General features: G+C 32.6%; 1 protein-coding gene across 7 annotated transcripts in view; it reads left to right on the top strand.

The window, feature by feature from the left end:
• The window catches only part of UbcE2H (ubiquitin conjugating enzyme E2H), a 96,259-nt gene that overhangs the window by 50,120 nt on the left and 31,154 nt on the right, over positions 1–14,985 (top strand). For 2 of the 7 annotated variants that reach the window (XM_085822307.1, XM_085822309.1), the window contains exons 6-7: positions 10,563–10,691; positions 13,478–13,632. The exons of 1 other annotated variant lie outside the window; for it this stretch is intronic. In XM_085822307.1, the coding sequence (XP_085678433.1) occupies positions 10,563–10,691; positions 13,478–13,632 (284 nt within the window). Of the gene's footprint in view, positions 1–2,588; positions 2,963–10,562; positions 10,692–13,477; positions 13,633–14,985 lie in introns of those variants that run through there. 4 more of the 7 variants (XR_015042702.1, XM_085822308.1, XR_015042703.1 and 1 more) reach the window with 3 other exon arrangements.

Genomic DNA, 14,985 nt, shown 5'->3' with positions numbered 1-14,985 from the left:
GGGGAAAATAAATTAAAAAATTAAAAAGTATATGCTCACGAGCTGTTCTTTTGCAGTTTGATAAGTTTATATATATAGTTCTTAGAGTTTCATTTTTAAAATCAGTGTTATTCATTTAAGTAGAATTATATTTCTTCCCACTCCTGCCGATTTTACATTAAGGCAAACTGCAAAACTAATAAAAAAGTTAGTTTTTATTAAACTCCGTCCCGTCTAAATGTTTATATCAATAAAATCTTAAAAATAATTCATTGTGAAATTTCACTGTTTTTTCTTTAACCATTTTACTGCGTATATTACATAAAGTTGCAATGGAAATAAGGTCAGAAAAAGTTCGCTTATAGATGCAATGCTTAAGTTTTAGATAGCATTAAAGTTTCTTTTTTATTTCATTCTGAGAGTATCTAAAATTGTAATTTTCCTCAAGAACTCTTAGTTTCATTTTCTGATCAACAGCAAACAAGTTCAAATGCATTTCAAAAAGGATGTGTTTGGGATATGACTTAACATTCTACATTTTATTACTGTATGAGCGATTTTCCACTTTTTCAATACTGACTTTTTTTTTCAGGGGGGGAGGGGGTAAATGTATGAACGTTTTCAGTACTTTCCTTTATATAGAGATATTTTCTTGCTGTTCCCTTCCTGCAAAGAATGAGTATATCACTAATAGTAAACAAATAATGAATAATAAAAAGAAACTCAAGTCTGTGCATACTTTGTAATGATTTGTACATGAGAGTATCTTTCCCCAAATTATGCTTTTTAATGCTTAATCCAAAATTGTACAGACTATTACAATTAAGGTTACCTATTCAGAGTTATGTAGAGCCCATTCTGGTAGATTATTTTGTTGAAACTTGGTATATACACTACCTGGCAGTGAAAATGCAACACTAGGGAGTGGCCGGAAACTCAGCGAACACAGAAAGACAGAAACAAACAATAAATGATCTTTATTTCAAAATAATATGCCTAATACAGAGCGAGAACATCATCTTCTCAGTAGGTTGCCACCTTGGATCGTGATACACAAAACCCGATGTCTAGGTACAGAGTCAGTGAGACTACGAATAGTGTCTTGAAGAAAACCTGCCTATTCCTTGTCAACCATTTGCCACGGTTCGTCTTTTGAACTTGGTAATGGCAGGGTCTGAAAATGGTGTCCGATCACATTCCAAATGTGTTCGATTGGCGATAGATCAGGAGGGAACGGTGGCGAGGGAAGTTATCCATACACCTTGAAGAGCATGTTGGCTGATGTGAGCAGTGTGTAGTCGGGCATTATCCTGCTGATAAAGAGCATTGGACATTCCCTCAAGGTCGGGGAGTGTTACCAGCCACAGCACAACATCCAGGTATCGTTGAGCCGTCATAGTGCCCTGTACACGAACTAGAGGTGACCTGGAATCATATGCATTTGTGCCCCAAACCATGATGCCGCATTGTCGTGCGGTGGGGTGTTCCACAGTTGCTGTCGAATTGGACCTGTCTCCATATTGATGCCACACTCGTGTGCAGCGACTATCATTGGAGAAACAGAAGCATGACTCATCTGAGAACACAACACTGTGCCATTCCATCATCCACATTATTTGAGCCTAGCGCCTTTGCGGATGTTGGCATCTGTGATATGGGGTCATTGGCAGTCTTTTTAATGGACACTACAGGAACAGGCCACTAGCCATCAATCAGCGGCAAATGGTTCTGTCGGTACGGGAACATCCAGGGTGTCTTGAACATGCCACAGAATTGGCTTGCAGGTCTGCCACTGCTTGCAGATGGATGCATCAATCCATGCATGCTGACATCACTCTGCCTGCACCAGCACCTCTCAAACTTGCCAAATTTCCTTGTTCCAACCATACTTTTTATGCAATGTAGAAAGGGTGTTATGCAAATTTAGAACATTTTAAAAAACCAGTAGTCACTGCTGTAAAATCTTTGAGATAATGCTTTCAGAAAAAAGATCTAGCTGTAGTGGTCAAGTTACTTTATCAGAACAGCTGTAATTCAACTGCATTGCTAGAATATCAACCCTTGAATGGCTTAAAAAAGGGCCTATCTCAAGGCAAGGTTTGAAAAAGATAATTACTAAATTTGAAAAGACTGAGTAGTTGTGTATTCTGCGAGGAAGAGATTAGAAATGGATTTTAAATGAAACTGTGGACAAAGTTGCTCTTTCTGTGGTTGAAAGAGTAAGATTCCAGATTCTTGAGATTCCAGTAATCTTCAAGAAGTACCCGAACAGTGTCATCTGATTTGTCTCTCAGCTTGGTTGACAATACGTGAGGTTCTACTGTTCATTAAAAAGGTATAACCATACAAGATCTAAGTTCCAGAAGAGCTGCATCTTACAGACCTAGACAAACACACTGATTTTGCTAGCCTTCTTTTGGCCCAAATAGCCTCTGACTTTGCATGGCCTGTTCCATTTTACCCTAGGTGGAGTAGTTAATATTCAAAGCTGTTGCATGTGGGATATTGCAAATCCTAATGTTGTGCATGAATGGTCTCTGCATCCTAGTTACATTGCTGTATGGTGTGATTTTACTGCTAATTTCATTCTTGGTCCTTTTTTCTTCAAGGAGAACTCTCCTCAAGGCCTCGAAAGTGTTTCATTATCAGTGCTTGTTGCTGCAAACTTCTTCAGTAGCAAGTTATTCTTGCCAAGAATGAAAATGCTTCCATGCTCACCATGGAAGATGATGTACCACCACTCATTTTCAGACCATTAAAGGCACTGCTTTGTGCCCACTTTGTAGATGCTCTGATAATTACAAGAAGTTTTCCAACTGCCTGGCCTCCTCGTTCTGTTGACTTGGACACCTGTGACTTCTGGTTGTGGAGATATCTGAAAGATCATGTCTATGGTGGAAGTAAAAGGAAGCAAGTATAACATGGTCATGTTGCTAGAGTTGATTGAGGGTGCTTGAACATGTAATCAAATAAAGTTCTTTGTTTCCAGTTTGGTTTTTTGTTCTTCATGCCCTCTTTTTCGTTGGTAGTTGAAATTTGAACTATTATTTTGTATTGCAGTTTTCCTTTCCCTATACCCATATGATGTGTGTACTAAATTTCAGTGAGGTAGGTCTAAATAGGGTATATCAGACTGACTGTGTATTTTGAAAAGTACAGTAAATAATCACTTGAAGAAGATCAGGTATATAATCCAGTGGCATGGGTACCCAATATTTTAAGAGAGGAAAATGTGTTTGCTCGAGTTTCAGCATGTGATTCTTTGCTGAAAAGGAATAAAAAGACTATTTTTTTAAATGACTCGTTACTAGAGAAGTGGATCTATACAGTAATATCATGATTAAAAAAAATCATGGGGCAAACCAAATGAGCCTTTAAAAAAACATCAAGAGAAGGGCTGCATGCCAAAAAACAAATAATTCTGTGCGTGTGGTGTTACTACAAAGGAATTTTATGCAGTGAATTTCTGTCACAAAATAAGACAAAAATAAATAAATAAAAGTAAAATAAAAGTTTTTAAAAAAATACTGTTTCCAAATGAAAGTTTTAAAAGCAGAAATGAAAGCAAAATGCTCAGAACTAACCAACAAATCATTGAAACCGTATCTTCCATTATAGCAATGTTCAGCTCCCTATTTCAGTGAATGTCAGACAAAGACTGATGGAGTATAGTTGGGATGTTTTGTGTCATCCCCCAAATTCATCAGAACTTTCTCTCTTCCTCGGATATTTATCTCTTCAGGTCACTCCAGAATTCTCTAAACAGACTGGAGCTCACTTTTTTTGGAGACAGTCAAACAGCACTAACTTATTTATGAATAAATCTGATGATTTTTTTTAGAAAGAGGATTTTCCAGCTGGCTTTCATTGCATTGAAACTTAAGTATTTTAAGTGTATTCTCTAATTTTGTAATTTTGCCTTCTTTCAATAATTTTGCAGCTATAAAATTTTCCTAGCTTCAACAAGAAACTTGAAGAGTCTCTTTTTTTCTTTCTTTGAATCAAGAGTAGTTGATAAACCAATCCCATGTGACTTGATGAGCATTTTTGCTGAGAATTTGTGTTTAATGTTTCAAACATAGATAATAATTTATGTATGTACGCGTACTAGCATCATCTTCCTTATCATTTATGTGTGTATGCATACATCCATCATCATCCAACTTGGTCTTTTAGTTGATATTTTGAAAAGTTACAATACAGCTGAATGTAAGAAATTAACCAGGCAGTAAAATCAAAATCTTGTTTGCAAATTATAAACAGATTTTCTTAATGGTAGATTCTTAAACTAATACCAATAAATTCAAAATATGTTAGATCATGGGAATTGTTGAACCAAAAATGGGGGGAAATACAACTTTTAACTATGGGCAAAACTTTTAAATTTCGAAAGTCAGTAGAATTTACAAAATGCAACCTAAATATTTACCGATGTCAGGTAGTAGAAGTTTGAAATATCTGTTAAATCATTTAAACTTCATACTCTGTTTAGCGAGTAATGGTAATTTCAGTACAATATTAAGATATGGTAATTTCAGTACAATAAAGTCGTTCATGCCAGTCTTTCTGTAATAGACCTTTAAGTCTTGTATTTAGTAATGTCTTAAATTTATACTTCATTTTGACTGTTTGCAATGTTTTAAATTTGCACACCAATTTTACTGTAGGCAATTTTCTGATCTTAACTGTTTGCAGTGGTTTGTTTTACTTTTGATCTATTAGAATGAGTGAAGTACTTAACCCTTCAATCTGCTTGGTTATCTTAAAATAGTTTTCTGCTCTTAATTAAAAGAAGAAGGATGTTTTCTAGATTATCAAGAATCATAATCAGTAATTAGATAACTGTTATTTTCTTAAAATCACTGGTTTATCAATTTTTGCATAGTAAATGCTGTTCCTCATGCTTCTTTTTTTCTTCTTCTTTTTTTTTTCAATCAAAACTTTTTTTTATTTGAATTTTATTCATGTTAGATAAATGTTTTGAAATAATGGAATTGTACATCTCTTGTATTGTGATGTCTGAGAATACTGGTAGGTAATTCAGTTCACTTTTAGTATAAAATTTCTTAAGACACTCGGGCATACGTAAGATTACCAGGCATTTTTCTTGGTTTTTTATCTCGCACTCATAGTACAGTCTTTTCTGTGGATTTGAAGGCATACATTTTGCAAAATGTATCTTTGGAAACTAACAAAAATTTCATATAAATAATCTACAATGAAAGTTTAGTTTCATTTTATGGAGCATAGTGCTGCTTATGTGTCATACCATTTCTTGGTAAAATAATTATAATAATTATTGGCTACAATGTTTAAGACCAACTTATAAGCAGTTCTGCATGCCAGAGAGTTAAATTAATCAAAAATAAAATACTTTGCTGAGTGTTTTTAAGGCTGCAAAACTTTATTCTTTTGTACATATTTGAGATAATAAATGTTCTCATTAGGTGAGGAGAAAATCTTATCTCATGAGAAAAAAACATTTTAAAAATATATTTGATACTAATCGGAGGATAAGCTTTTATGTCCATCAAATCATGCTTCACATTATTTCTTGTTAAGAATGAGGAGCTTATGTATATATGTGTGTGTGTGTGTAAATAAAACTGGTCCATTAGATATGATAAAACTGCATTTTTATTGTGGTAAGATGACTTGGTGAGAGATACAACGGATTTGCGTTGGAGAGGACTGCATAACTTGAAGACTTTGCTGCATTGTTAGAACAATGGGTGCATAAACTAGAAAAAACTTGCAGACATGGCCTAAATTCCACAAATAATTTTATTCCTGGATAATAATGCACATTATCACTGTGGATGCACTATGCAACTCCTTATTTTGTTCAGGTTACATCGTAAACAATGGACAAATTTAGGAAAGTAAACTTTGCATAGCTAGTGACATAGCGGAAAGCAGCAGAAGAGACAAACAAAGAAAAGAAGAGGGAGTTCTGATGTAACTACCCTTTTTATACCTAATTCCGTTTCAGATCACGTAACACTTTAATGTGCAGAATTTTGAGTTCAGATTTCTTTGGCAAGTGCACATCAGAACTGCAGGGAGTAAATTTTATTGCTGTTATTTTTAGAATGAAACAGAAGTTAAAAGGGCTATTAATTTATTATTTGGAAGCTATATTTTATATTTTTCATATTAGGTATTTTATATTTTACACACACACACGCACACATATATATAGAGAGAGAGAGAGAGAGAGAAATTAGAAATGCAGACTAAGTTGAATTTATAAAAAATACAAAAGAACTAATAAGTTCAAAATTTGCACCTAGCACTGCTTAATTTTTCAATGAATTTTAAAGGTTAAGATTAAAATACCTAGTAAAAACCATAAGAATATTTAGACTCTACCTATCTCTGTTTCTGAAACACATTATAAAAGAAAATTTTTTTAATAAACAAAATGTAAACAACTTCAGAACCAAAATTACTAAATACCTTAAAATGGCAACCTAGGAGTATCAGAAACTGAACTTGTCAAGGGAAAAGTACTTTGAAGCTTCAAACCAAGTTGGGAAACTAGACAGGCTAAAACAAGTTTCATTCCTGCAAACCCACTGAGACTTTGAACGGTAAAGAGAACTTAAATTCTTTAAGGTAATTAGACAAAGGTGCTATTTGTTTTCCCAACCTGTTTCAGCTATCTATGCACTAAAATTTGAAAGTTGAAATAAGTAATACAGTCAAAATCCAGACTCATCGGGACTTCGGCGATTCTGGTTTATCGATTTTTCTGGATTATAGATCATCAATTTAAATCTGGTAATATGACATGCAGAAATTATAAAATTAAAAATAAGAAACCGTAATTTATGAAATAAAGAACAATTATGATCTAATGGGTATCAAAATTTACAAAAAAAAAAGCTTAATATTTATTTGTTTACTTTATTAAACATTTCTTTCAATGTAAGTTGTTTAAGTTGCTTCCTTTTTTATGTGATAATACATTCTCTTTAATTCTATAAACAGGCATAATTTCTTGTTCAGTTACAAAGTTCCGCTGTTCAAGTCCTATAATTGCTGTGTCTACCGACTAATTTGTCAATCGAAATTTTTTCGTTTTCAATAACCTCTGTTACTTTTTTAGCTATTGGAAGGGAATTATAATGACGAGGAATTTGATTTAAATCATATCAAAGACGGAGTACGTAGAGATGAAATACTACATTTAGTAAGGAATTATAAGCCAAATAAAATAAAAACATCTGCTCTGAAGATAAGGATAGTGCTGACAGATCAACTTCCAATTCATTGCGCACCGTGCGGTGTTAAAGATAAACAAACGTTGAAGTTTACATAAACAAAGGATATGCCTTTATCTATTTTTTGCAGCAATTCCACTTTTTTTTTTAATGGACTTCGAAGCATACTTTCGCTTTGTAGATCCTTTGCATATTAGTAAATATATATCAGAAATTCTATTTGACATAATTGAAAGTTCAAGCTTACTTTTATAAAATTGCTCTAACAGTCTGCAAAAACTAATAAGCCAGATCCAATTCGAAGATTAAGGAACAACGCAATCTGCAACATTAACTGAATTACCATAATTTCCGGGAGAAAGGCCACATCAGCGTAAACACCGCACTCGAGAAAATGGCGGGAAAAAAATTAAAATTGCACAGAAACGGCGCAGTAGATTAAATTGCGCGTGACATCGTCGTGAGCCGTATAGATGCAAAAACTCAATGTAAGTCCTGATATATGACACACCAGTTAAGAAAAATGCATGAAATGAAACCATAACTCAAAAATAAATTAAAGGTAAGAAATGTGGAAAATATATTTACCTTCACGTGTGTACTTATATTTACCCACTAAAAAAGTCCATATTTGTAAATTGTTGTATATTGTTTTTAAGAAGTTCTTTTTCAGTTCTCCAACGTCGAATACATCTGTCGTCCACTTCAAACTCTCGAGCTGCTGCTCGATTTCCAATTTGTTCAGCACGTGAAATTACATTAAGCTTAAAACCAGCAGTATAGCTTCTGTGCCGTTTAGGGACATTTTCAAAAATTTTCCGCTCCTTTCTTACTTAAAAACTATCCAACAAGTACTTGTACCCAAACTGATGGGATCTGTATCTGGCAGAATGCCAAGAAAAATCCATTCATGTTGAAAGAGAAATATGTCAGAGTTCGTTATTGCGAGGCAGGTGGAGTCGTGTCCGCCTTTGAAAAAAATTGCAGAAAAGGCAGGGGTGGGGAGAGGACGGGTCCTGGAAGATTCATCGAATGGCAGAGGAGAGAGACTATTCAAACTGATGAGAATGTTGATTTGAAAGGGGGAAGAATGTTATTGTTCTGAGATCTCGTTTAGGGTGAATAAGGCATGTAGGTCCGTTCAAGGGAAAGAATGTAAACAAAATAATGTTCGCGAAAAGCAACTGAGTGGTCTTTTGTGTGGGAACAGCACCAGTCTATGCACAATGACAAGGCCATCCAAACTATGTACAATGACCATCATAGGAAATATTTTATTTTTAGTGCACCTAAACGCCACATGGGTAGAAACGCCGCACCCGCTGAAAATTTAAGTTTTAAACACGTAAACGCCGCGGCGTTTCTTCCGGAAATTACGGTAGATAATTTTAGCTTAGCTTATACCGTCCGTTATACATTAAACACGCATTCGTAAACGTATTTTGCACATGCGCATACGCATATTCGCAGCTGTAAAGGTCTTATGCGCACGTGTAAATGTCAATGCGACGCATGTGCAGAAAGTTTGTAGCTTTGAGGTCCGGATTATATATCATTCCGGATTATGGGTGTCCGAATTAACGACTTTTGACTGTACAAACCATTACAAAAGGCAAAACCAATATGTTATCAAATACCAGTAAAATGTTTAAATACAAAAAATGTCCTAAAAAGGAGCATGCCATTCTAGAATAAAATAAATGCATTTGTAAAGGCAAAAAGGTGCCAGCTCAAGTCCATAAATTAATAAACTTTTGCTAACATTTTTTTAACTAAATTTACTAATGGTGAAGAGCAAATTTGCTAAAATGTTTTAAGTAAAACCATAGAACGACAAAATTTTTACCTTGACTAGAAGCGAGCTGCGGATGCAAAATGGCTTGCAAAATCCGGCTACGAAAAGGTTGCATTGCTTGATTCAGCTTTACAGCATGGTTACCAGAAAAGTGAAAGTGTCATTTTTAATGAATGGCAGCACATTCTAAAAAGAAACAGGTCTTTCCAAACATGTCACTATGCCAGTGGAGGCTCTTGAAGAAAGGGGTGTCCAGTTGGAGGCAATGAGCTACAAGATGGCTACGCTTGAAGATTTTTCTAAAAGGATGGACAAAATGATTAAGTACTGAGTCTTTGCTTTACTTGGCTAAGAAGTTCAGGAAAAGGAAATGTGTTTTGTTAGTTAAAAGGTATCATTCTTCACACAATTGACCTGTAAAAACGTCTAAAGAAACGAAATAGGCTCCATTTTTTTAGTATAAACGAAAGATGGCCAATAGATCAAGGGAATAGTAAAATATTCAAAAATAATATACTAAATGAAAGCTATACAAAGAGAATTGAAGATTTAAATTACATATTTACATTAAATATATATATATATATATATATATATATATATATATATGAATAAATGCAAAGTAAAATGCAGTTTAAAACTAATCCAGTTGTGTGCTGAAAGCAACAGCAAGTGTTGTAATAATGAGAAAAAAAAATTAAATAATACCATAAAATTCGTCTCCTGTTCTGTTCAGAATGAACCATATGCAAAAACCAGAAGCAGCACATTAGCAAACTTTAAGAAAAAGGGAGGCAAAATATGCCAAAACCAAAAATGAAGTAAGAAATTTACATTTTTCGCTGCATCCTCATCGGGTCATTGATGAAATGAAAGATACAAATAAAACAGCATGTTCTTGAACCAATAAGGACACAAAGTTTAAAACTTTAATCTCAACTTAATTGTGATTGTTTCTAATTTTTCTAATTTAGATTTTTTTCTGAGATTACTTTAAGCTTTAAACTTTGTGTCTCCACTGTTTCAGAAACAGACTGTTTTATTTGCTTTTTTCATTGCACCAAACTCCTGATAGCTATGCAGCGAAAGATATAAATTTTTTATTTAATTTTTGGTTTTGGCATGTTTTGCCCCCTTTTTCTAGCACTTTGGGTGTTTGGTTTTTACATATGGTTTAATCCAAATAGAATATGAAATGGATTTTAAACGTAATAGTTATTTTATGTGCATAATGCACATATATTATTTGTGTGTATTGTATATGTATGTGTATATATATATACAATATGAACACATACCAAAGGGATCCCAGACTGTTTTACTAGAGGAAACTTTTGTTATTTTCAGGTTTCCTGCTTTCTTTCATACAAGTATGTGTAGACTTAAATCATTCTCTTCATTTTTATAAGGAGAGCTTGATGCCTTTAAAGGCTTGATTGAAATTTTGAGCTTTAATAGATTCACTTCTAATTATGTTTATAATCTGAAATTTTACTGGACTTTAATTTCATTATTAGTAATGTTCTAAGTACTTTTTTAATTTTAAAATAATTTTCTTTCAGACTTATCAAATATATTTGAGTCTTTCCTTCCACAACTATTGACATATCCTAATCCTATTGATCCTCTCAATGGGGATGCAGCTGCCATGTATTTACATAAACCAGAAGAGTACAAAAAGAAAGTACAAGGTAATTTTGTTTAGTGAATTATTTCTGTAGCTATATTTTTTTTTATTGGTAATAAGGCTGTTGTATGTAGTATGAACTGCTATAGAATGGATTTCTTTTATATTTTATTTTGGTGTTTAATCATTATATAAATCCATACATAAACAACTTTTGAGTTCAAAAAAAGGAGCTTTTTTGGAATGACATATTTACATATTTCTTATTTGCGTCAATCAGTTTTTTTATGTATTATTTGAGAAATCAGACACTTGTTAAAATCTTAAAAAAATTGGAGTTAAAGCCTCACTATTTTTAAGTTTAGAGGTATTACTTTCAATAAAAATGTCATAGTATAATTTTACCCACCAACAGTTGTGCGGTAAAATCGTTGAACACTAGTACTTCTGACTGGGTTCGATTCCAAGTGAACGGACTGGCAGCATAGGCATTTTCATAGTTTCCTCTCATGTTTTAACAAAACCAAGCCAGTTTCTTGTAGGAAGTCCTCCATGATGACAGTGTTCGTACGGTCCTTAAGAGTCCTTAGGTTTTTTGGTCCTTAAAAGTTCTTAATTTTCTCCACAATCGGCAAAAGGTCCTTTAATCATATGAAATTTCTGTCTGCTTTTACAACTGCCATTTTGAGTGTAAATTAGCATTTTGGAGGCATGTATATGGCAATATCTAACATGTATGGTTATCTTTGAATGGGTTCATGAGTTATATAATTTGTTTCTATTTCTAATATACTCGAGTTTCTGGACAAGAAGTGAAACATAAGCATTTCTAAATTATTTCATTTTTTTTCTAATGAAGTGCTCTTAAACAATTTTTTGCTTTTGGGGATGTGAATTCTTTTATTAAATGGTTCTAAATTTGGGTGACTTATCAACATTTTAGCAATTTTAAGATCAGTTTCTGTAGAAAATTTTTAATTCCGGGATCTGGGAATTTTTTGATGATTTTTTTAAAACATTGTAACATTGATAAATTTCATTAATCTAATGGTAATATATTGAAATTATACTTAAAAAATAACATTAAAATAAAATTTATTTTAATTATTTATTTTATTAAATATTTATTTTTCGCTGTCATATTATAAAGTTTCGTTTTGGCAACTTACACAATATTTTGATTTTTCCATAGTAAGAGTTTATCCCCAACATAGAATATGCATCAGGTTTCTCTATAAAACTGTGTAATGACAGAAATAGAGGAGTGACAGAAATTCATTTCAATATGCAAGGAATAGTTTTCAAAATACAGTTTGTTTTTGTGAATTTCACAGAAACAAATTCAGTGCAGTTTCAAAAAAATTAAATAAGTTTTTGGACAGCATAAATTTTAGAAAAACGGTTAAAAAAATTCTGCTTAAGAGCAAATAAGGTAAAATAGTTCATACATACTGATTCCTGTAGCCTTATATTAGTTATAAAAAATGTGCCGTCTTTAAGCAAGAAGAATGAGCTTGAAAACTCCTGATAGAATGAGCTACTACAGTAAATCCGTAATCTGGACGTCCATTATCCGGAATGATCTATAATCCGGACCTCAAAGCCACAAACTTGCACATGCGCGTAAAGCATTTACTCATGCGTGTTTGATGCGCGTAAAAACAGTAAAGCATTTACCCATACGTGATTCCGATAGTGAAGAAAGTAACAGAGAACGCTATTGAAAACGAAAAAATTTTGATTGACAAGTTAGTCGGTATCCTCGACACATAAAACGAAGCAACTTAAACTTGCATTGAAGGAAGTGTTTAAAAGTAAACAAATAAATATTAAGCTTTTTTTTTTTTTTTTTTTAATTTTTGATACCCTTTAGATCATAATTGCTCTTTATTTCATAAATTACGGTTTCATATTTTTAATTGTATAATTTCTGCATGCCATCTTACCAGATTTAAATTTATGATCTATAATCCGGAAAAAACCCTTAACCCTTTGTGGTTCAGTGTTCCACTACATGGAACACCCAAATTGAATCACTTCTGAAACCTTTAAATTCAACCGTAAATAGATAAAAATGCCTTTATAATATACTTTGAACTTTTCTTTTTAAACAGTAGATAGCAACATATCACAAGGAGACACAGAATTTTCATTTATTATGTGTTATTAAAATCTACTTTTTTTTTAAGTCATTTTCTCTATTTTTTTAATGATATAAAAAATTTTATTTGGAAAAAAAATTAGGCATAATTTTGCTGGCTGTACTCCAAATTATTTGTTCTATATTTTTTTTTAATCTTTCATACAAAAACCATACGCAGAATCATTGAATAAAACCAGGTGCGATCTCATGCTGTTACGAATCAGAACATCTGTGCTTAGGAGAGAGAGAACATCCGTTGTTTACGTTTTCTGTTTCCCTTGTTTTGGGGGGGGGAATGAATTCAAACAAAGCAGTATTGAGGGGTGAGCTGTGTTTTGTGTTATGAAAGCCCTAATATTGGCATCTCAAATTTTTTGGGAGTAGTTTTTAGGCGGGAAATTTATTAGCAGCTTGACTCATCTTTACTTTAGACCTGCACGAATTTTTTGCTGTCACATTTTAGTCTCGTTCCCGTTTATTTTCAATAATTGTGTAGATATTTTTCATGATTGTATATATTATAGGCTTATTTTTCTTTATTGTTAATATTAATCGTAGTTAATTTTTTTATTATTTCTTTTCCATAAATGGCGCGGAAAGGTCTAACTCTTTCCGAAAATTTGTAAATATTTTTGTATATAGGGCTTGTGTATATAGATATTTATCTCATTTATCCGTATATATTCAAGAATATTGTGTATATCCAGGAAACCATGTATACAGCCATAATACAGAGTTTTTTCATTCTTTTACAAACGCTTCTACTACTTTCATACTTCACTGCAATGCTCACTTAGTCGCACTTTTAAAAGCTCTGGCGGCGCAGTGTTCCACCTCATGGAACACCCACAGAATTAAAACGGTAAGTGCAATTTTTACAAAATTTTACCTGTATACTCCTTTAGGACTAAATAGACTGCATACAACTTTTTGTGTTGAAATTCCGACGTTAACGTATAGTGCACCGCAAAGGGTTAATCCGGAATTGCCGAAGTCCCGATGAGTCCGGATTACGGACTTTGTACTGTATTATTTTCTGAAAGTAGTAGTCATTTCAACCATTGTTTTTAGGAAAATGTTCCTTTTGAGCAAAAAATTAAGGTTTATGCATTTGAATGCAGTGTTTTTAAAAAGTGCTTCAGTAGAGCATATAATTATGATATTGCATGTAATGTTAAACATACCAGAATTTCAAAAATTTGCATTGATTATTTCACTTTTTATAGTCTTATTTTAATGTATTAAATTCCCTTTCCCATATTCTAATATATGTTATTAATGCTGAATGTTTGCTATATTTATTATTTAAAAATTTTCAGTTAGATTTATTTCTATGCATTTCTTTTCTTACAAATTCCCTGAAGCATTAAGATTATATTATTCTCATCCAGAAAAATGCTGTGTTGTTCTAATATGTTTTCTTCCCTACCTAATAATCCTCAAAACTAATTTGTTGTATGCAGTAGAAGCTGCATGTCTTTCTGCGTTTTTTTTTTTTTTTTTTTTTATTATTATTATTATTATTATTTGAATTTGAATAAATAGATATATGTGGGTTTTATTTGAATTGATTGAAAAGTAAAATGGTTTGAATGCTGAATGCTTTTGAATATCGCTGCTTACACAAATTTCTTCTACGGATGATAATAAAAGACCTTGCATAACATATTACAGACACGTCTAAACTGTGGCTCATAAGCTGCACCATCTTTCATATTTATTTTTATTGAAAATACAAAATGTTATGAAACACAACATTTAGTCAAAACCAGTTACTTTTGCAATACACAGAAATTTTTGAAACATTTGGTTACCAAAGTCGCGTTACATTTATTACAAAGAGTTATTGTTTGACTATCATGGTATTTTCATCTTTTTCTTTTGTTTGTTGAATTTATCTGGATAATGTGATTTGTGAAATTCTTTCTCATTTTGCTTAAGGCTAAATTCTGAAAGAAAATGATCTGCTTACGTTATGAGCATGTGATGATGAAGGCTACGATTTTCAGAATATTCTTCCCTTGTTTTCAGCAACACTTATTTGAAAATCTAACTGTGAATTTTTGGATAACCTGCAATATTATAAAGTTTCCCTATATTTGATCTACATCAATATAAATCATAAAAATAAGCCATCACCATTTCTTCCCTTTTACTTGCACTTCATACACAGTGCAACAAAATTGTCCAGAAGGACACCACCCATATACAGTCA

The sequence above is a fragment of the Stegodyphus dumicola genome, chromosome 8 (assembly GCF_044657685.1).
Source record: "Stegodyphus dumicola isolate Sdum_Otavi_A_Nest chromosome 8, ASM4465768v1".
Classification (NCBI taxonomy): Eukaryota; Metazoa; Arthropoda; class Arachnida; order Araneae; family Eresidae; genus Stegodyphus; species Stegodyphus dumicola.
This window is presented reverse-complemented; position numbering and strand designations above follow the sequence as displayed.